Source organism: Schistocerca cancellata, chromosome 7 (assembly GCF_023864275.1).
Source record: "Schistocerca cancellata isolate TAMUIC-IGC-003103 chromosome 7, iqSchCanc2.1, whole genome shotgun sequence".
NCBI classification, from domain to species: Eukaryota; Metazoa; Arthropoda; class Insecta; order Orthoptera; family Acrididae; genus Schistocerca; species Schistocerca cancellata.
The window spans coordinates 281,566,137-281,588,854 of record NC_064632.1 but is presented as its reverse complement, the minus strand read 5'-3'; the positions used below and the strand labels follow the sequence as shown (position 1 = coordinate 281,588,854).

The window sequence follows — 22,718 nt, the reverse complement described above, 5'->3', positions numbered from 1 at the left end:
GAGACTTTTTTTAAGTCAGTGGTGTTCATTATCAAATATGGATGAGCTCTACAGTTATTGTGTATCAACAAACAAATAAATCAAGTGGCAGTTACATTCTTATTGCAATAACAAACATCAATTTATTATTTCCATATTCCTATGTTTAAAAACCCTGCCAGAACAGTACACAATGAGGCAGAGTGAGGAAAGCTACAGTATACCAACAAGATCAAACCCAATAGTGCACTGTGCTGTTCAAAGCAACTTTCTGATAGCTGACCATGGCATTAATAAAACAGATGGCAAATGACTACATCATTACATTGTTGCCAATGGAATCAAGTTCATAGGCTAACAGACTACATACCTGCATTTACAACCAATGTGAAGCATTTGTTATTATTTAAAATAAATTTGAAAGAAGTGCATCAACTAATAAGTGTGCAACCCGAGTCAAATATGGGAACTGGATGAACTGCATAGGATTTTGTTGTCAAAGTATTAAAAACGATATTCTATACATATGTTATTGCTTAGCTCTCACCTATTACTAGCACACATCAGTTAGCTGTTGGCTCAATTGTGCTTCATTTACTTCTTGGTTGTTCCACAGGGCACTCAGAAAACAGTTCTAATTAATGAGTGTGGTCCATTTGACTTTTAAAATATGTTTTAAGTTTGCATGTAGTTTATTTTGGAGCTTGTATCATATACGGGTGTTACAATTACTTCCCAACGAACATATTATTTGAATTTATGATAAATTCTTGAGCAAACTTAACAGTAACCATTTTATGACTTCTCGAGTAGTAAAACTGATTTAATTTTAACACAAGGCGAGAAGCGAGTTCTAGCATTTATGAAATAGAATATTAAATAAGAAATATGAAACACGAAAAGTTGTCAACTAAGTAATTTGTGATCAATTACAGGACATATTGGGCTATTACTGTACTTCTACACATAAAATTTTAAATACGCTATTGCTATGACTAAACAGCAGAAAGACACCGAAGTATGAAGAATATAATTTACTCCACTATCAAGTCGGTGAAATATGTGACACTGATTCCCATTTCATCCTCTGCCTAAGGCTCCACCGGATCTCTCTCTCTCTCTCTCTCTCTCTCTCTCTCTCTCTCTCTCTCTCTGTCTGTGTGTGTGTGTGTGTGTGTGTGTGTGTGAGAGAGAGAGAGAGAGAGAGAGAGAGAGAGAGAGAAGAGAGAGAGAATGTTTTAGATACTTAGTTACTAATTAGTACATGAGAGACTTTTGACATTAGCACATGAGAGACTTCAGTTTTCACCTTCTATGTTTGCTTATATACAGTGCATAGGACTGAAATTGTATATTGAGAACAGACTGAAATTTGATATTTAAACTGTAATCGATGTACTATCAGCTGGCTAAAAGGATGGATGAAATCATTCAATTACAGAAACAATATCAACATGACACTCATAAAATTACCTGCCTGCTTGCATCAAGAATATATCTTATTAAAAACACCTGAGAGGATCAATGTAATGTAACTGGATAAATATAAAAATCTATTCACCAAGTGGTGGCAGGAGAACACACACACACACACACACACACACACACACACACACACACAAAGGTTTCACTTACACAAGCTTCGGAGCCAGTGGTTCCTTCTTCCGGCAGAAGAGTTTAATGTGAAGGAAGAGGGGTGAAGGAAAACTGTAGAGATTTAGGAAAAGCGGTTCAGTTCAGAAGTCACCCAGAACCCAGGGTCAGAGGAAACTTACCGGCTGGGATGAAAAAGAAATAGGTCTTTCCTCCTCATCCTGTCCAGTAAGTCTCCCCTGAAACAGGGCTCTGGGTGACTTTTCCGAACTGTACCACTTTTCCTAAGCCTCTCCCATCCTTTTCCTTCACACCTCTTCCTCCCCTTCCAACTCTTCTGCCGGAAGGAGGAGCCACTGGCTCTGAAAACTTGTGTAAGTTAAGTGAGTGTGTGTGTGTGTGTGTGTGTGTGTGTGTGTGTGTGTGTGGGTTTTTTTTCCCCCCCTGCCACTGCTTAGTGAGTAGATTTTTCTATCTGTCCAGTTTCTATTAGTTTCATTGTTACATTAGCCTGAGTGGATCAATGGGCATTTAGGAAACAAATACTAACACCAACAAAAATAAACTCACATTTATGACATTAAATTGTCAGAGTTCAGTGTGATCTAAAATCTTATTACATAACAATCATCAATTTTCTCAATAAAGTTCATGTGCTTATAACAATTTTATCTTGCTTTTCCACTGGTCTATATTTGCATATGGAAACAACAATATGGGATTGTGGGTCTGTCATGCTGCAAAACACTTTTGTTATTTACTTATTGTTCCCAAAGTAGTTTCAGCAACAAAGATATTGCCATCATCAGTGGGTTCTCTGACTCTAAAACATTCGGAAATAGCATACGTATAAAACATTGTTTTACATGTGTACTGCTTGGTTCCAAATATTGTTTTCAGTGAATAATTTCAGAATAGCTTATTTACTATACGTCACAGCGTGTTTTTACAATTGTTGCCTCTGTTTCTGATATCTGCAGGGCATAATCTGTCTCATAGATGAAACACTAAACAGGATAGAAGAGCTACACAGTAACATCAACATGGTGCACCCACAAATCCACTTCACAATGGACACAGAAAAAAAAAGAAACTAAATTTCCTGGACTTTAAAACTACAAGAAACGACGACCAACATGAATTTTCCATCTACAGAAACCCACATAAAGAAGCACTGTTATCCAGAACTCATCCAACCACCCAACATTGAATAAATATTTCAGTTTCAAATACGTGCTCCACAGGATAAACAGGACACCTATTAAGCCAGAAAACTACACACAGGAATTAAATACAATCATACAAACTGCTGTTGAAAAGACTATAAAACAGACATAACAAACAAGCTCAACAACAAGATAAAAATAAAAGATAATAATAGGGGCAACCCACTCAAGTGCACAACCAAAGAGTCTGAAAACACAGAGGCAGAACACACTGACAACACACCACACCACACCACACCACACCACATCAGGAAAAAGAAACAGATAGCACACACTTGGGATCCCAATAATATTCAGAACAAACGACACAGTTCAACAAAGGCTACGACCAGGCAAAAGAATCCTGAAAAATTCAGCAGTGCTGGAATATACCAACTCACGTGTAACTCCTGTCAGACCCAGTACATAGGACAAACAAGCAGAAGCTTCCAAAAAAAGTACAGATAGCACATAAGAGCTCTCAAGACTAACATTCCATTTTTGCAGAACACCCAATGAACAAAAACCACAACCAAACTAATATCAAAAGTGATCTACACATCCTGAAACACAGTGAAACACAGCACCAGTCAATACAGAAAACTAACAATAGAAGAAAATTATTAGATGCAAAAGGCTACAGTGCAAGGGAAAAATGTGATAAATGAAAACACAACACTTTGTCACAACACACTATACTGCTCTAAGAGAACTGACAGAGAACACAGAACAGGAAAAACACACTCACTCCTCCTTCACACACAGAGAGAGAAATAAATAAGGAACAGAAGTTGTCAGAACTCCTGCTATAATTTTCATAACCTTCTCACAATATACGATGCATTTCTAGTGACACATCCAAACAGCACAATTGTGTAACGTTTTGGATTATGAACAAGGTGCGAAAGTTATGTTTTTCTTTGTCTAAAAGTAGGTGCAAGCTGTCCAACAAATGTGATTTCATGACAGACTACATAAAAACCTAGTACACACCAAAACAATTTCCACAACACCACCGCAATCAAAACTGTTTAACAATGACATACATAAGTTCAAATTTTTGTATTTGTTTCCTAATAGCCACTCATACCACTCATACGCCGAGAGGGGGGAAAAAAACAGAAAATATGCTGGAAACAGAAGCAACAATCATAAAAACATGCTGTGACTTATAGTAAATAAGTTAGTCTGAAATTAATCACAGAAAACAATATTTGGAACCAAGCGTAACACATGTAATAATGTTTTACAATGTTTTATAAGAATGCTATTTCTGCATGTTCTAGAACCAAAGAACCCACTGGTGATGGTGATAGTTATCGCTAAAACTAGTTTGGGAATAAATAAATAAATCAATAAATAAATAACAAAAGTGTGTTGCATTAAGGCAGAGTCAAAATCCCACATATGCTTATACTCACATATGGACTTAAAATCCCATACAGCTGCAGTAGTTATAAAATGTGAAAGGCAAGCCTTGAGAGAACAGGAATTTTATTTGTTGTTAAATATAAGTTAATTCATATTTCACAGGGGCAAGTCTGCTAATTCATGGAGCTCTGAGAATTCAGTCCGGCCAGAAACACCAACCAATTGCATCATTTTGTGAAATAACTAATCAGCACTTCTCAAGAATTGCATAAATGAAGGCTTTGTACATTAGCAAAGTTTGTAACAAAAAATCATTACACAGCAAATATACAACAGAAGTGAAAGCACCATGCTAGTTATTTACGACTTTTTGTAAAGTGACTGAGAAAAGTTTGCCACAAAAAGCAGGCCATTGCAAGTAGATATGATTTTTCAGGAGATGGGAATGTCAAATAATGGGCAACAATTGCGAAAGATGTTCTACAACAGTGCTCCTGGGAAACAGCACAATATGAAAGTGCAGTGTGGGACACATCCAAGTCAAAAAAATAAAGACTGTAACCATTTGAAACACTGTACAGTATAAGTCTATCAAAGAACAGATTAAATATAAGAAAACATATTACACCACATGTCAAGTACCCAGAAGCAAAACATAGTTTACATCTTGTAACAAAAGAGGTGGGGTGGGGGAGGCAGGGGTTACACAATTCAAAAGCAAGTGTTACAAGTTGTACAACCAGTTTTGTGAATCAAGACCAGAGGATTCACTGCTGCAACTGTCTATTAATCTTCCCAGGGAGCAGGGCCGGGAGCCAGGGGCATAAGCCTATGGGCTCTAATTGTTTTGATTGGCAAAAACCCGATCACTATTTTTCACGTACAGTTTCATCGATAAAATACATTTCTTTGATAAATATGTTGGTAACTGGCAGGATTAATTTGTCAACAGAAAGAAAGAATATTAGGATGAGAGAGTAGGAGGAAATTGAGGATGTCCTTTTAAAAAAACATCCTTTCCAACCTTTACTCCAGCTGATATGGAGAAACTGCGAACACAGAAATACCCTTTCTAAGACAAGAAGACAAGAGAATATATTTGTTGTTTGGAACGTATTGCAGAGAGAGAGAGAGAGAGAGAGAGAGAGAGAGAGAGAGAGAGAGAGAGAGAGAGAGCGAGAGAGAGAGAGTCATGTGGATTTTAACAAAATAAAGATAAATTTCATAGCATATTTGGAGAAAAAAGGATTTTTTTTATTACAGTTGATTTTGTGAAAGAGCAATTCATATAGGACTCCACATTCCCACACCAAATGAACATTAAAATTACCACCACCAGTTAACAGCAAGGGCACATTAGTTAATGTATTGATGTGTTACTGTATTTACTCGAATCTAAGCCGCACTTTTTTCCGGTGTTTGTAATCCAAAAAACCACCTGCGGCTTAGAATCGAGTGTGAAGTAAGCGGAAGTTCTCAAAAATGTTGGTAGGTGCCACCACAACTAACTTCTGCCGTCAAATATATGTAGCGCTACACAGGCATGCTTTGCAGGCACAAAGAAAAATCTGACACCATAATCTCTGCGTCAGCAAATAAATTTAAAAAAAAAGGTGGAAGACAAGCTTTTTTCTCCGCCCCGAGTTTCGACCACTGCATTTCCATACATTATTCAACGAAGTAAATACAAATTCCTTATTGTTCATCTTCGAATGTAGCGGCATTTCAATGTACTACGAATATCCGACTGGCAAGACTGTTTAGGATGTTTGTCATTGAGAAGAGATGGTTGTTAATAGGAACTTTTATGAATTGTGAATCACATGCAGTATTCTCTTCACCATAAGAATAATACGAATATAAACATTTTGCCATGTATTCTTTCATGTGTGCTGCTATCTCATTTAAATCCTGTCTGCCTAATAAACTACGAAACTGGAGTGAGACAACAGCAAACGCGGAAGAATATACATATCATATCATGTTTATATTCATATCATTCTTATGCCTAATAGTGATACAGTCAGAAATGAAGCACAGCAATTAACTAGATTTTTAAATCTAAAATGACTCTAATTTCTGTGCAGAATGTAATGTACTAAAGAGGCGTCTGCAAAGATTTTCAAACGGAAAAAATTTTTCGCTAAACTCTCGTTCAGAACATCTTCTACCATACGCTGTCTATTATTTGGTTCTTGTTGATCATTATCAAAGAAAGCAGCAGTGTAAGTAACAACAAATAGCAGTCTCTTGCCATTGTTTCGCTAATGAGACGATTCCTCTTTATTTATTTTTTTAAATTGTAAGCGGCAGTAGCGCGCACAAAAGCAAGCCATGCCGCGAGCGCCGACAGGCCGTAAACACTCATTATCAAAATGCAACAAACAATGCACGACACAGTACAGTAATGCATTTTCAGCTTAGAGTGGCTGACGTAAACACCGATAACAAAGAAAACGGCACTTATCAGATCAAAGCAAAATAAGCAATCGATTCAAACCAGACGAAGCACGTGAAAAAGGAAGGGTACCCGTATAAATACGGACGGAGAGCCTGATGCATAGCAATGACTACCTGGTAAAGCTTAACTGCTAAGCTTACGACTTGAACCAAACTACTATAGCTGTATCGTAATTCATTCGACCTAAATTGTGTCTCGTATTACAATGGACCAACTTTGTTTCGATTTGGAGGTGCGGCCTAAAACTTTTCTCTCCCCTTGAATTTCGAGTCTCAAATTTCAGGTGCAGCTTAGATTCGGGAAATTCCCCCCCTCCCCCCCCCCCCCTCCCCACCCCTCGCCCCCTTGATTTCGAGTCTCATTTTTCAGGTGCGGCTTAATTTCGAGTGCGGCTTAGATTCGAGTAAATACGGTAATATGCAAAATAAAGTACTTGTCTAAACTAACTGTTCTGCTCACATGACATCATTTAGGATTAGATGAAATGGTTAATGACATCAATCTAGGATTTTAAAAATAATGACAGAAACAATAACATAAGTAACTTGCATCAAGTATGTTACTTAATAAATAAACTACAGTGAACAGAAACCAACAACCACATCATTTTAAGTTGTACAGATATGGGTCAGCAGCTACAGAACCATGTTTTTAAAATATGCAGGAAAAAAGAGCTCTCCTGAACAGTGGTATAAATGGAAAAATATATAGCTCATCATTTGAGAGCAAATGGTTGTGGTTGTGCACATAGGTTTTTGGTAAATTGATAGCTTTCCATTGGTTCTCATACTCTGAATTATCAACACAACAACATTATCATTTTACTTAAGTCACATTGTGGTAAATGAGTACACAAATACAATGTAAATGAACTACTCCTGTATTACAGTAATGTAAACAGTGTCAATGAAATGCACTATACAATAAATATAATAACATTACATATACCATAGCTCTTCAACTGACAGCTTGTGTTAGGGTAAAAAAATCTACTGCTAAGGAACTTAAAATGAATAGGAACATCATGCAATCTCAGATTTAACAACTATTCACAATGTTTGTGTCAGTACGTGGTAAGCACATATATAAATATTGAGCAAATGACAAAACTGAGGTAAATGTACTTCCTGATTATGATTTTCAACAACTGTATACAAAGACAGGTACCCTACAACAGTTTCTTGGTTTGTTGCCCTTTCTAATAAAATGACAAAAACACACACAAATATTTATTAACATAAAATAAACACTTTATCAGGTAAAGTGAACCTCCAAAGTTGTGTAATTACATTAAAGAGAACCAAACACACTAGAAAACTAAATGTGAAGGTTGCTTCAGTTAACATTAACACAGTCAGATACTGAAAAATCTTAAAGCTTTCTTTACAGAAACAAATCAAATACTAGAAACCATGACGACACGATTTCTGATTACACGCAAGTGTAGCCATTTATGGCCTCAAAAATACCCGTCAATTTTATTTTAGTTGATTAGGATAGACATTTGCTTATTTTGTACATGTGAATGTTATACTGTGATACTAACAGATCTGACATAATAAATACCTAAAAACACGCACATCCTCAGAAAAAGTGTTTTGATTCTATGTAACATTAAAAAGGTGAAACACATGTTGTATGCACATTCAGGGCACAGACAACACACAGCTCCCAAGTGGGGCTGTGATTGCATGCACGTTGCTACTTCAAGGTAGAATGTTGCAACACGATATGCAAAAACCTTGATCAATACCAAAAATATCAACAATGATCACACTTGTCCGTGTTTCAAATGCAGTTCAACACCATAACTCACTTTTATTTGCAAATATGTCTTTTTTCCACAAATGTTTTCTAGTAAGGCCCAGAATATAAAAATAGTTCCAATTCTGCCTTGCAGGTTAAAGGTTACTCTCCCATGTGATAGAAATACTCATAATATTAGAGCAAATCTATCAGTAAACTGCAAAAATGATTTGAGCAAGTGAAGATTCTGTTCCATTTTGAAACACTAATGGTGTTATATGGAGGCAAAGAGCGAATAAAAAAAAAATCACTACCATGCATACTGATACTGCACCACTGAATCATTAAGAGTGTCTTTATTTGATGTGCATCCATTTATTTTTATTTGAAGCCAACTCATCTCTTCTGTATGATGTATACTTTAACGTACGGTACTTTTGTTGCTGATGGTGGAGATGATAAAGGTTAAACACTGCAGTTCAAATAGGAACTCAACACTTGGTTTCATACACATTTCAGTTTCTTCAACACGGCTCACAAGTGAATAGATTCACATCTGCAATCACTTCTTTCGTACAACAGTAACTGCAACCTGGGTGCAATAATAAAAGCTGCATCTTGTCACAACAATGCTCACTCACAACCGTGCCCACATTACTGGAGAACCACATGTAACATATCATAAATTAGCACTTGACCCAACACTGTTCGGGGGTACATTGAAAACAGTGCCACCTGCACTAATATTTCCTGTGGTTATTCCTCCAGTCTGATGAACTTGTTTTGTTCTGTGATGCCGCAATGGATCTGAAAAATACATATATGTATATATTCCAGTCTTTCACATCTCTATATTAAATAATGCCCCATAATGTGTATGGGAACAATCTGAGAACAACTTACACAAAGAATTCAGAAGTAGGATTTATTGAAGTAATCACACATTAAATTTTCATAACACTATGATCAATGAAATAAGTCATATCAAAATTGATGAAAAATCTTGGGGTTGTCAACCAGCCTGCCAGCTGTCCATAAGACGAAGAGTAGGATACTCATCAAAATGTTGTGGTACCTCAACACTGCCAACTGCCTGGAAACCCAAGAGCTTCTCAATAGTAACATATGGCAACAAAATCACCATTCTTATTGAACACATTTCATTTTTGAAAACCAATGAGCACTACTAAAACTAGCAAAAGTGGCTCTAAGAATCTTCATCTGTGCTACAGCAGCATTACACGAGGAATCATATTTATTATATAACTCAACTTTCATAATCGTAAAGCCATTTTTAAATTTTGACAGTACAGTAATTGTGCTCTTAATAATGTTGCTATCAACTCATGAGGTAGCAGAGTTAACTTTGTGCCAAATGCAAGTCTTATTGTGTCACAGAATAAGTGAACAAACAAGTCTTTTGTAGTTATGCAAGGACACAAAACTCCTTCATATGCTCTCTCTAAAGTATTGCAGAAAACATACAATGAATACTACACTTCATGGGATTTGCTAACCATCTTGGAATTTGTATTAGGGACTGTGAAGGTAATGCATATATCCAGATCAGGTCCCAATATAAAATGACTGCAATTAATACCAGTCAATACCTCTACAATATATATCATGGAATAATAATTTGCGAACACGAGATACCTGAGAGAAAAGTCCTCAGGAGTTATAGAACATTGCTGTGATCTGTAGCAGCTTCCTCTTAATAGTTTGCACTGTAACTAGTCTACTGGTGATGTTCTCTACACTCACGCAAAAGCTGTCTGTTTTTGTGTTCTGGTAGATGTCTAGAACCTGCTTCTCTATTTTGACATCCTGTTTTTCAGCTCTTCAAATATTTGATTATTCTCAATTACTGAAACACTGGTGAACTATTCTTGCCTATCTTCCAGTAATGACTAATTAACATATTGGCAAGCAAAATATGTTTTATAATGGTGAAGAAAATCTGTTTTACACTACCCTAACTGTAATCTGTGAACATGTGTCATAATCTTAACAACATGTGAGATCAGTGACTGAGGTGCAAGGCAGTGAGCAATTTCGTAAATATTCACAGAGACCATGAAATTCAAAGAAACTCACTTAATGTTAAAACGGATGTGTTTACACAACCTTAGCAAACTTGCTTGGGACTCAATATACAGTCATTTCATGGTGATCAACAGCACAAAATTTCATGCCTTCTATCAATGCCTGTAATAACTGTCTGGCTCTCATCAAACTAGTAAGCATAGAGTCATGAACCCCAGGCTAGTAAACTTGAGGAACATGAAACTTAGTAACATCTATCTGACCAAGCAAAACAACAATTATCTAGTCTCCTGAGGCCTTAGGGGTCTTCCTGACACTCTTTACCATTAATGCAAAGTTTCCTTCTTCCCATAGTTGGCTGCCTGTGACTGTTTAGCCACAAGAAAGGCTGGTTAAGATCCTTCAGTCTCTCCTTTCATTCTCCTAATCCTGCTATTGTCCACAATCCTGTGCACAATGGTCATATGGCTCACAGAAGACATAAACAGTACCACCTGTTCAACTTTAATTCTTAATATCCACTTGAAATTGTTGTACAGGTGAAGATTAACTGTATAACTTAGGGTGGTGGTGGTGTTTCACAAATATTTTGTAATCCGAGAGCTCTGCCCACATCTGTCCCAATAAATTCTATTACTTTAAGGACGTTGTTCTACGATACCTTCACATTTAACTATCTTTGTCCAGCACTTACAGGGTTTTAATATGCAAATTACAGTTTGTACAGGTGTAGTTAAGTGCTGCTAGAATCACACACTGTAATAGGTTTAATTCCAACTTCATAGTCCAGGTGAACCTGCATAACGCTACCACTGTTGCTATAATACGCCTAAAGCACCTTTTTCGTCTCCTGGTAAGTGTCAACAGTCACACTGATACCATTCCCCTTTTAGGTTTCCATGCAGATGTATGTGCTTAAAAATGGTAAAAAATGACGAGTTCTTGCCAATCAAATGCTTGAACTGTTTTCAAAAGCTGTACAAGCTTCTGAAAAATGCCTTGAACTATAATAAGTGCAGTTTTATTATGGTTCATAAGACAGCTGAGGTGACAGTTACTGATGGTTATGTGTCATTAATGGTAATGTGTGACACAGCACCTGCCTTGTTTCATCCCCATTTTCTGTGAGATACTTACAAAAGTACATTTGCCAATAAGTACATACCATATTCAGTTATGTGAGATTTTAGTACAAGCACTACAAACCTCGCTGTTGTGCGCCCACACCTCCATACCATTATCATCATCAGCATCAGCAGCAGTTATGTTGGCGTGGGTGTGGGGTGAGTGTTGTTTAACGTCCCGTCGACAACGAGGTCATTAGAGACGGAGCACAAGCTCGGGTTAGGGAAGGATGGGGAAGGAAATCGGCCGTGCCCTTTCAAAGGAACCATCCCGGCATTTGCCTGAAGCGATTTAGGGAAATCACAGAAAACCTAAATCAGGATGGCTGGAGACGGGATTGAACCGTCGTCCTCCCGAATGCGAGTCCAGTGTGCTAACCACTGCGCCACCTCGCTCGGTAGTTATGTTGGCAACAAGCTAAGTATCATCAAGCAGGTTGTGAATCTCATTGTTGAGACCTGTCAATTTATCTATTATCGCAAAATAGATGAGAGAATGTCATGGACATGATACAGGATTTGGGATGGACCCAATAGAACAGGCATTTTTCGCTGTGGCAGAATCTCATCACAAAATTTCAGTCACCAACTTTCCCCTCCAAATGTGGAAATATTTTGTTGATGCCAACCTACATAGGGAGAAATGTTCATTATAATAAAATAAGGGAAATCAGAGCTCCCAGAAAGATATAGTAGTTCATTTTTTCCGCACGTTGTTCGAGGGTGGGGTAATATAGAATTATTGTGGAGATGGTTCAATGAACCCTCTGCCAGGCACTTTAGAAAGATTTGTGTGTAGATGTAATCTGGCCTTACAGTGTTCCACATCCTCCAGTAGCATCAAATCAGTAAATTCCTGCACCTACTTGACAAAATGTGTGATTTTTACTCTTATTCTTGCCTGTTGCTTTAAATGGTCAGGAATGTAATTTGTGTACTTCACAAAATGACAAAAACATAATATCGTACAAATATAATACCATTGAAGTCATACAAATACCTGGATGTAACACTCAGTAGGTACACAAAATGGAACAATCACATAATCTCTGTTGTGGAAAGAGCAGGTAGCAGACTTCAGTTAATTGGTGGAATGCTAGGAAAATGCAATCAGTCTACAAATGAGATTACTTACAAATAACTTGCGTGGCCCATCTACATTACTGCTCAAGTTACGATGAAGCAAGCTGGGATCTCTTTACTTCCTCTCTTGTTTTGCCATCTGCCTTCTTAAATTCATTTTATTTTCATTTTTGACTAATTATCTTTAACATACATGAGTATAATCTGCATTTCCATAAAAGAGAAAGGATGGCCCTCAGTCTTAAAGAATAGAGCACCAGGCCTAATTTTGTGCTTAGTTTTGTGTATGTAATTAATTTCCTAATTTATTTTGACTATCCCCAGTTAATACCCTTTGTTATAAGGTGAAGTCAATAATTGTTTGGTGACTTTAATTCTATTGCTGACTTATGAAAAAATATAAATTCTGTGCTAATTATAAACAACTGGAAGGAGAACTGCTAGAATTCTTAAAGTATTTATTTGCCTGTATTCAAAAACATATTAGAAATTAATTATTTCCAAAATCATTACCAGGTTTGTCAAAAGTGTTTTTTGTATAACAATATCTGTTAATTTCATTATTTAAAAACATAATTCAGCCTTTGTGGCTGAAGAAACTTAAAAAAGGAGGAATTTTTTGATGTATTCAGTTAATTGAATGAGTTATGTTTTCATTGTAATTTCTGTAAATTAAACATCGAACAATGTATAGTTTTCGTACCTATTATTGTGAGGATATATAAAGGATGGATTTTTGGTCTCTACACAGTCAGCCCAAGGCCAATTTTCAGAGGGAAATTATGTACTGTTTAAAGTAACAACAATGCGTCAACTTAACAGTGGAGTTAGTGTTATACAAATAGACCGTGCATTAAAACAGGGACAGTGTCAGTTCAATTTTTATAAGAAATGGTGCCACACGTACCATATTATTTTGCAAGAACTGTGAACTGTGTGGTTACGTTTTTACTGCTCAAAGATGTTTATCAGCAAACTATTGTAGCAGTATGCTGATGTTTGCCTGCAACCTATAAATGAGGCTTGTCAAAATTTACCGGTAGTGAACTGGCCATATAACTGTGTAATATTGTGGGGTTGTGAACAGTGAAACTAAATAATTGTGAAACGCTACTATGCAGCTGTCGGCTACATCATTTACAGTAGTCAGTATTGAACTTCCAACCCCCATTTTTCAGCCAGTGTAACAATGCTGTACATCGACACTGTGGACTATCAATGAAGAAATAAAGCAGATGAACATCACATATGGTGCTTTCAGGTGAGGACTACTGCATTTTGACACAATAAACAAGGACTCACAAACTTTGAACAGTGAACTCGAGAGCAGTTTACAGTACAGTGACTTTAACAAAGTGAGTACTTTGAAATATCAGAATTGATGTAGCCGCCATCAAACAGGGAGGTGCAACAGACAATCAGCGAGTGGGTTCTATGGAAGCAGCTGTTGAGTACAGGAGCAGCCAATCAACTCGTAGGTGGACACAGCCGAGCAGGATAAACAACATGTCTCACGAAGAGAATTACAATATGCACCAGCTGTGCAGACGACCATCAAGATGACAACCGCAGCAGCAGCAGGAGACGAGTGAATAAAAATAAGGTAATTCATAGCAAAAGCTGTTTTGTATTAAGTGATACATAATGAGTGGCCTTAACAAACAAGACACTGCGATGGAGGAGAATGGACAACAGGAGAGTGATGTGACTGATAACAAAGCTGTAGATGTTAAGTTTTTAAATGAACAGAAAGACGTAATGGGGACTGATTCAGTAGATGACAGTGATTATAAATCAGATATGAATGTAACTCTGAATGATAAAAGTGGCATCTAAATTCTGTGGTGATGTGAGCGAAATGGACGAAAACAGTACTGAAGCGAGTAAAATCATTAAGGTTAAGGAGGAAGACTCATAGCGAAAGTCAGCAAAGGCAAAATTTATGGCAGACAAAAAATTTAAAGTGATGTCAAGGCAAATTATGAGTAGTATGAGTATGAAAGAAGACATTAGTAGTATGAAAAAAGACATTAGTAGGGTGAAAAATAAAACTGTGAGCATTAAAACTGACATTGCTAGCTTAAAGGATGAACTGAAGAAAGAAATTAAAAAGGTTCAAAATGGTTCAAATGGCTCTGAGCACTATGGGACTCAACTGCTGTGGTCATAAGTCCCCTAGAACTTAGAACTACTTAAACCTAACTAACCTAAGGACATCACACAAATCCATGCCCGAGGCAGGATTCAAACCTGCGACCGTAGCGGTCGTGCGGTTCCAGACTGCAGCGCCTTTAACCGCTCGGCCACTCCGGCCGGCCAATTAAAAAGGAAATTAAGGTAGTCAACTTTAATCTTTCAGCATTAAGTTGATGCAGCAATAAAAGACTGTGATTAAAAGATAAAGAAAGTAGTGCAGAATACTAATGAGAAATTAACATTAATGAGTAGTAAATGTCTAGAAGAGAGAAAGAAACTTTGTGATGACTATAGTAGGAGGACAGGAGGGTGGAGGCTTCCAGGAAACAGTGTAAAGTCAAAGCAGCCAGGAAATTTTGTGCTGAAAATGGGATTAAACTTTAGAACCAAATCAATCAGATTAAAAATGATTTACAAGTGTAGGTAGAAACCAAGTGTGCAAGAGTGATAGACAAAAAACTGGTTGTTGTTGTTGTGGTCTTCAGTCCTGAGACTGGTTTGATGCAGCTCTCCATGCTACTCTATCCTGTGCAAGCTTCTTCATCTCCCAGTATCTACTGCAACCTACATCCTTCTGAATCTGCTTAGTGTATTCATCTCTTGGTCTCCCTCTACGATTTTTACCCTCCACACTGCCCTCCAATGCTAAATTTGTGATCCCTTGATGCCTCAAAACATGTCCTACCAACCGATCCCTTCTTCTAGTCAAGTTGTGCCACAAACTTCTCTTCTCCCCAATCCTATTCAATACCTCCTCATTAGTTACGTGATCTACCCACCTTATCTTCAGCATTCTTCTGTAGCACCACATTTCGAAAGCTTCTATTCTCTTCTTGTCCAAACTAGTTATCGTCCATGTTTCACTTCCATACATGGCTACACTCCATACAAATACTTTCAGAAACGACTTCCTGACACTTAAATCTATACTCGATGTTAACAAATTCCTCTTCTTGAGAAACGCTTTCCTTGCCATTGCCAGTCTACATTTTATATCCTCTCTACTTCGACCATCATCGGTTATTTTACTCCCTAAATAGCAAAATTCCTTTACTACTTTAAGTGTCTATTTCCTAATCTAATTCCCTCAGCATCACCCGATTTAATTTGACTACATTCCATTATCCTCGTTTTGCTTTTGTTGATGTTCATCTTATATCATTCTTTCAAGACACTGTCCATTCCGTTCAACTGCTCTTCCAAGTCCTTTGCTGTCTCTGACAGAATTACAATGTCATCGGCGAACCTCAAAGTTTTTACTTCTTCTCCATGAATTTTAATACCTACTCCGAATTTTTCTTTTGTTTCCTTTACTGCTTGCTCAATATACAGATTGAATAACATCGGGGAGAGGCTACAACCCTGTCTTACTCCTTTCCCAACCACTGCTTCCCTTTCATGCCCCTCGACTCTTATAACTGCCATCTGGTTTCTGTACAAACTGTAAATAGCCTTTCGCTCCCTGTATTTTACCCCTGCCACCTTCAGAATTTGAAAGAGAGTATTCCAGTTAACATTCTCAAAAGCTTTCTCTAAGTCTACAAATGCTAGAAAAACGTAGGTTTGCCTTTTCTTAATCTTTCTTCTAAAATAAGTCGTAAGGTCAGTATTGCCTCACGTGTTCCAATATTTCTACGGAATCCAAACTGATCTTCCCCGAGGTCGGCTTCTACCAGTTTTTCCATTCGTCTGTAAAGAATTCGCGTTAGTATTTTGCAGCTGTGACTTATTAAACTGATAGTTCGGTAATTTTCACATCTGTCAACACCTGCTTTGTTTGGGATTGGAATTATTATATTCTTCTTGAAGTCTGAGGGTATTTCACCTGTCTCATACATCGTGCTCACCAGATGGTAGAGTTTTGTCATGACTGGCTCTCCCGCGGCCATCAGTAGTTCAAATGGAATGTTGTCTACTCCCGGGGCCTTGTTTTGACTCAGGTCTTTCAGTGCTCTGTCAAACTCTTCGTGCAGTATCTTATCTCCCATTTCGTCTTCATCTACATCCTCTTCCAATTCCATAATATTGTCCTCAAGTTCATCGCCCTTGTATAAACCCTCTATATACTCCTTCCACCTTTCTGCTTTCCCTTCTTTGCTTAGAACTGGGTTGCCAACTGAGCTCTTGAAATTCATACAAGTGGTTCTCTTCTCTCCAAAGGTCTCTTTTAATTTTCCTGTAGGCAGTATCTATCTTACCCCTAGTGAGACAAGCCTCTACATCCTTACATTTGTCCTCTAGCCATTCCTGCTAAGCCATTTTGCACTTCCTGTCGATATCATTTTTGAGACGTTTGTATTCCTTTTTGCCTGCTTCATTTACTGCATTTTTGTATTTTCTCCTTTCATCAATTAAATTCAATATTTCTTCTGTTACCCAAGGATTTCTATTAGCCCTCGTCTTTTTACCTACTTGATCCTCTGCTGCCTTCACTACTTCATCCCTCAGAGCTACCCATTCTTCTTCTACTGTATTTCTTTCCCCCATTCCTGTCAATTGTTCCCTTATGCGCTCCCTGAAACTCTCTACAACCTCTGGTTCTTTCAGTTTATCCAGGTCCCATCTCCTTAAATTCCCACCTTTTCGCAGTTTCTTCAGTTTCAATCTGCAGTTCATAACCAATAGATTGTGGTCAGAATCCACATCTGCCCCAGGAAATGTCTTACAATTTAAAACCTGGTTCCTAAATCTCTGTCTTACCATTATATAATCTATCTGATACCTACTAGTATCTCCAGGATTCTTCCAGGTATACAACCTTCTTTTATGATTCTTGAACCAAGTGTTGGCTATGATTAAGTTATGCTCTGTGCAAAATTCTACAAGGCGGCTTCCTCTTTCATTCCTTCCCCCCCAATCCATATTCACCTACTATGTTTCCTTCTCTCCCTTTTCCTACTGACGAATTCCAGTCACCCATGACTATTAAATTTTCGTCTCCTTTCACTACCTGAATAATTTCTTTTATCTCGTCATACATTTCATCTATTTCTTCATCATCTGCAGAGGTAGTTGGCATATAAACTTGTACTACTGTAGTAGGCATGGGCTTTGTGTCTATCTTGGCCACAATAATGCGTTCACTATGCTGTTTGTAGTAGCTAACCCGCACTCCTATTTTTTTATTCATTATTAAACCTACTCCTGCATTACCCCTATTTGATTTTGTATTTAAAAAACTGGTAAAAGTAAATAAAAATGTAGATTCGAAATTGGCTGAAAAGGAGAAAAAGATGGATGAGGTACAAAATCTATTATATAGAGAATGTAGTGTCTCAAACAGTCCTTCATTTGTTAGTTGTAAGAAACTTAATAATTTTGAACCATATGGGGAAGTGCATCCATTGGATTTCATTAGAGAATTTAATGCTTTGCCTGAAACATGGAGTGACAAAGAGAAAATGTCATTTGTGAGAGGTTTGTTGAAATGGGATGCTTATTGATGAGCAGCCCAGGTAGCTGATACTTGTACCTCATGGCATAGCTTTATGAAAGCATTTTTAGATGAATATTGGTCCAAAGAGAAGCAGCAGAGAATTTTGAGTGAATTTTGGGGAGGAGAGAGATTTTGCTCTAGGAAGGGTACTGTGAAAGGTTTCTGTCAGCTTTGGATAAACAAACTGAAATATTTGGACAAAAAGCTAGGTAGTGAATCAATAATTATTGGTTTAGAAACTAAGTTGCCTCAGAAAGTCAGAGAATTGCTTTACCTGCCCCTAGGGGTAATATTAGTGATTTTTTAAAATTATGTTGATAAAGTGGAGAGGATGAAGCCCTCAGTGGAAGATCATAGGAGGAATTTTGATGACAATAATCAATCAGGGAGAGAGTTTCAGGTAAATGGGATGAACAGAACTAATTATAGTAGAAATTCAAGGAATGGTTGGGTAGAAGATAGCCAGAATGAGCACAGAAATGGCAGGACAAATTCAAATAACAAAAATGGAGGAGATGACAGTAATCCTGAATCAAACCATTTATACTAGATAATGCTCCAGTTTTTGGCTCGCAATAGAGGAGGTAGTGATGAAGAGCCATGTGTATGTAAATGTGTTGTAATCACAGGTAAGGTTAATGTAAATGATAGTAGTAAGGCGAGTGTAAATTCTAATTCTAGTGAGATGTTGAATGATGGTGTGGGTAGCAATGTTTATCCTGTAAAAAAAAAAAAAAAGGAGGAGGAACTTGGTATAATAAAATTAAGTGATGAAACAGAGTGTGTTGCTGTTGCTCTGGATGTCCAAAGTGTCAAAATGGATGGTAAATTTTTAAGAGAATTCAGGTATTTTGCTGTTTGTTCTAATACTGGAAACAAGGATCAACTAATTAGCCAAGTATTTGAGGACAGTGAAAGTGGGTCTGATTCTGAAAGTAGCTGTACTGATGATAGCAATGATGAATCCAGTAGTAATGAGGACGAGGTATTTGAATTTATCATCAATAATTATGGCAATGTGTTAAGCAAAGAAAGAATAGAGGATAATACTAGGCCTAATGAAGATTTAGAGTTTAATGAGAGTGGTAATGAGGAAGAGGACCATGCTGTCATTTGACTGTGTCTGATAATTGTTTTGATAAGCAGGATGATAGTTTATCCAGGGAAAGGATTAATGAGGATTTGATGTATGAAGAAGATCACACGCCACGTAAAAAGGAAGTGTGGCAACCTGTAATAAAGTGTACAAGGTATACATGTTAAGTGTTTACTGGACAGTGGTAGTGATTTGAATGGCATTTCACAGTCATTTTTTGAATCTATTAAGAACACAGAGGGTATAGCAGTAATACTTGTTTCTGGAATAAAAATTATTGGTGCTATTGGTAAGCTATCAAAGAATGTGAAATGAGAGGTACTGTAGAATTGGCGGGAAAGTTGTTGGAGTGCAATTTCTTGGTGATTCAAAATCTCAGCATTGATGTAATATTGGGGACTAATTTCTTGTGCAAATGGTGTGTAAATATTGATTCTGCTAGTGGTAAGTTTAGTTTTAAGTGCAATGGAAGTAGGTATGATGTATCATTTTTGGAAGGTATGGACAAGTGTGTGGAAACTGAATTAGATTTGCCATTAAGAGTTTTGACCATTGGGCAGGTTGCTGAGGAACAAAAGGAGGAATGAGCAAGGCTGGAAATAATAAAGAGGGTTGAGGATATTAAAGGTATTACAAATAATCAAAGGGAGGAATTAAATGGTATTCTACTGAGCAACTGTAAGGCATTTTCAGATAGACCAGGTTTGGTAAATGATTTTGAGTGCAAATTAGAGTTTAAGGATTATGAATCATTTTTCAAGAAGCCTTATATTACTCCATTTTCAAAAAAGGAAACAGTGAGAAAAGAAATTCAAAAGATGGTCTCATGGGGGATTACTGAAAGGTTGTGGTCGTAAAGAAGAAGAACAGTGGTGTCAGGTTGGTTCTGGATGCCAGGAAGTTAAATGAAATCGTCGTAGGGGAGAGTGACAGACCAGCTAACACAGATAAAATTTTGCAAAAGTTCCATGGATGTAAGCTTCTGACTTCTTTTGATGTGACTTGTGGCTATTGGAACATTAGTTTGGCCAGTGAATCCAGGTCATGTACAGCATTTTTACATGAAAGTAAATGTTACCAATACTGTGTGGTGCCATTTGGTCTGAACCTCTCTCTCTCTCTCTCTCTCTCTCTCTCTCTCTCTCTCTCTCTCTCTCTCTGTGTGTGTGTGTGTGTGTGTGTGTGTGTAGATGATATCCTAGTAGTGAGTGCATAATGGTTCAAGCACTGTAAGATTCTGAATGAAGTACTGAGGGCTATGTATAGAGAAGGTATGAAACTAAAATTAAGTAAATCTGAACTTGTAAAGTAGGAAATTTCATTTTTGGGTCACAGGATTAACGAGGAAGGTATACAGCCTGATGCAGAAATATTAAAGCTAAGTTTGGCTTGTTTGGCTTCTACTGAAAGTTCATATCAAATCAGCCATTTAACCATTCTTGCTTTGGTAATTTGTTGAAAAAGGATGTGGTGTGAAACTGGACAGAGGAGTGTGAAGAGGCATTTCAGAGTTTGAAAAAAGAATTAGTAAATAGTAAGATGTTAGGACATCCAAATTTTTCACTGCCTTTCTGTGTAAGTACTGATGCAAGTTTTTGTGGTTTGGGGGTAGAAATTTTCCAATTAGTACCTACTGAGAAGGGGGCTGAACACAAAATTATTGCTTTTGCTAGTAGAACATTACAGTCAGATGAAAAGAACTATGATTAGAGGCTTTGGAAATTAGTTTTGGATTTCAAAAGTGTGAGTACTATTTGCTTGGACATATGACTGTAGTGTATACAGATCATAAGGCATTGAATTACCTTCAGAAGCGCAGGCTGAAACACACCAAGTTAACTAGATAGGCTTTGTATTTGCAACAATATGATTTGAAGGTAAGGTATGCAAAAGGAAAAGACGATATTGTGGTTGATGCATTACCTAGGATGCCAGCAGGGAAGAAGGATACTGACAGTAGTGAGAACCATGAAGAACAAGTAAAGTTTTTTAATTTGCAGGGAGTGAAGAATGAGAAGCTTATTAGAAAAATTTGCAAGCAAATCAGAAGGGAGCAGAATGGGGTTCCAAATTTAAGGTTGGTTAAACAGTATTACATTCAGACAACATGCCAAAGGTGGAACAGTACAGTTGATGTTTAGGAGGAAAAATTTGAATGGTGAGGACTGGACGTTTTGAGAATGCACAGTGAAAATATCATCCTGGAAACATCTCCCAGGCTGTGGCTAACCCATGTCTCCGCAATATCCTTTCTTCAAGGAGTGCTAGTTCTGCAAAGTTTGCAGAAGAGCTTCTGTGAAATTTGGAAGGTAGGAGGATTGAAGCTGTGATGAAGGGCCTTGTGTCATGCTTGGGTAGCTCAGTTGGTAGAGCACTTGCCCGCAAAAGGCAAAGGTCCCGAGTTCGAGTCTCGGTCTGGCACAAAGTTTTAATCTACCAGGAAGTTTCATATCAGCCCACACTCTGCTGCAGAGTGAAAATATCATTCTGGAAACATCCCCCAGGTTGCAGATAAGCCGTGTCTCCGTAATATCCTTTCTTTCAGGAGTGCTAGTTCTGAAAGGTTCGCAGAAGAGCTTCTGTGAAGTATGGAAGGTAGGAGGCGAGGTACTGGCAGAATTGAAGCTGTGATGAAGGATCGTGTGTCGTGCTTTGGTAACTCAGTTGGTAGAGCACTTGCCTGCATGAGGCAAAGACTCTCAAGTTCGAGTCTCAGTCTGGCACACAGTTTTAATGTGCCACGAAGTTTCAGAACTGGAAGTGATGCTTTCCTGACCAACATGTTGATAAATTTGTTGACTACTTGCATGAGAGTTATGGACATTATGGCACAAAGAGAATAGTAGCTAAGATACAGGAAACAGTAATATTTAACAATTTGTGGAGAAGGGTTAAGGAGAGACTAGAAAGTTGTGATAAATGTCAGAGAGTAAAGACAACTGGCATGCCATCAAAAGGCTTAATGCTTTCTGTTCTTCCTAGCGAACCTAAAAAGCTTATAGCAGTTGACCTTCTAGGAATGTTCCCTGCATCTACACGAGGTTGTAAACATATTTTCGTTGTTTTGGACACATTTTCAAAACATGTAAAATTGTATCCAATTAAGAAGACAAATACTATAATTGAGAAGTTGACATCTGATTACTTTTGCAATGTAGGGGTACCAAAATCACTTTTGTCTGACAATGGTCCGCAATTTGTTTCTGAGGGGTTTGGACACTGTATGGCAATACACAAAATAAAGCACATAAATATCTCTACCTTTTTTCCACAAGGTAACATGAGTGAAAGGGTTATGAAGGAGATTAATAGAGTGTGCAGGACTTATTGTAGTAAGAAACACTCTGCTTGAGCAAGTCATATTCGACATTTTGAAAATATT

General features: G+C 37.5%; 1 protein-coding gene across 1 annotated transcript in view; it reads right to left on the bottom strand.

Annotated features, from left to right (window-relative positions):
* Positions 1–6,967: 6,967 nt before the first annotated feature.
* LOC126091983 (uncharacterized) overlaps positions 6,968–22,718 on the bottom strand; it is a 288,438-nt gene continuing 272,687 nt past the window's right edge. The window contains exon 18 of the mRNA XM_049907347.1: positions 6,968–9,162. Coding sequence (XP_049763304.1) covers positions 9,035–9,162 — 128 coding nt within the window. The 3' untranslated portion in view covers positions 6,968–9,034. The remainder of the gene's footprint in view (positions 9,163–22,718) is intronic.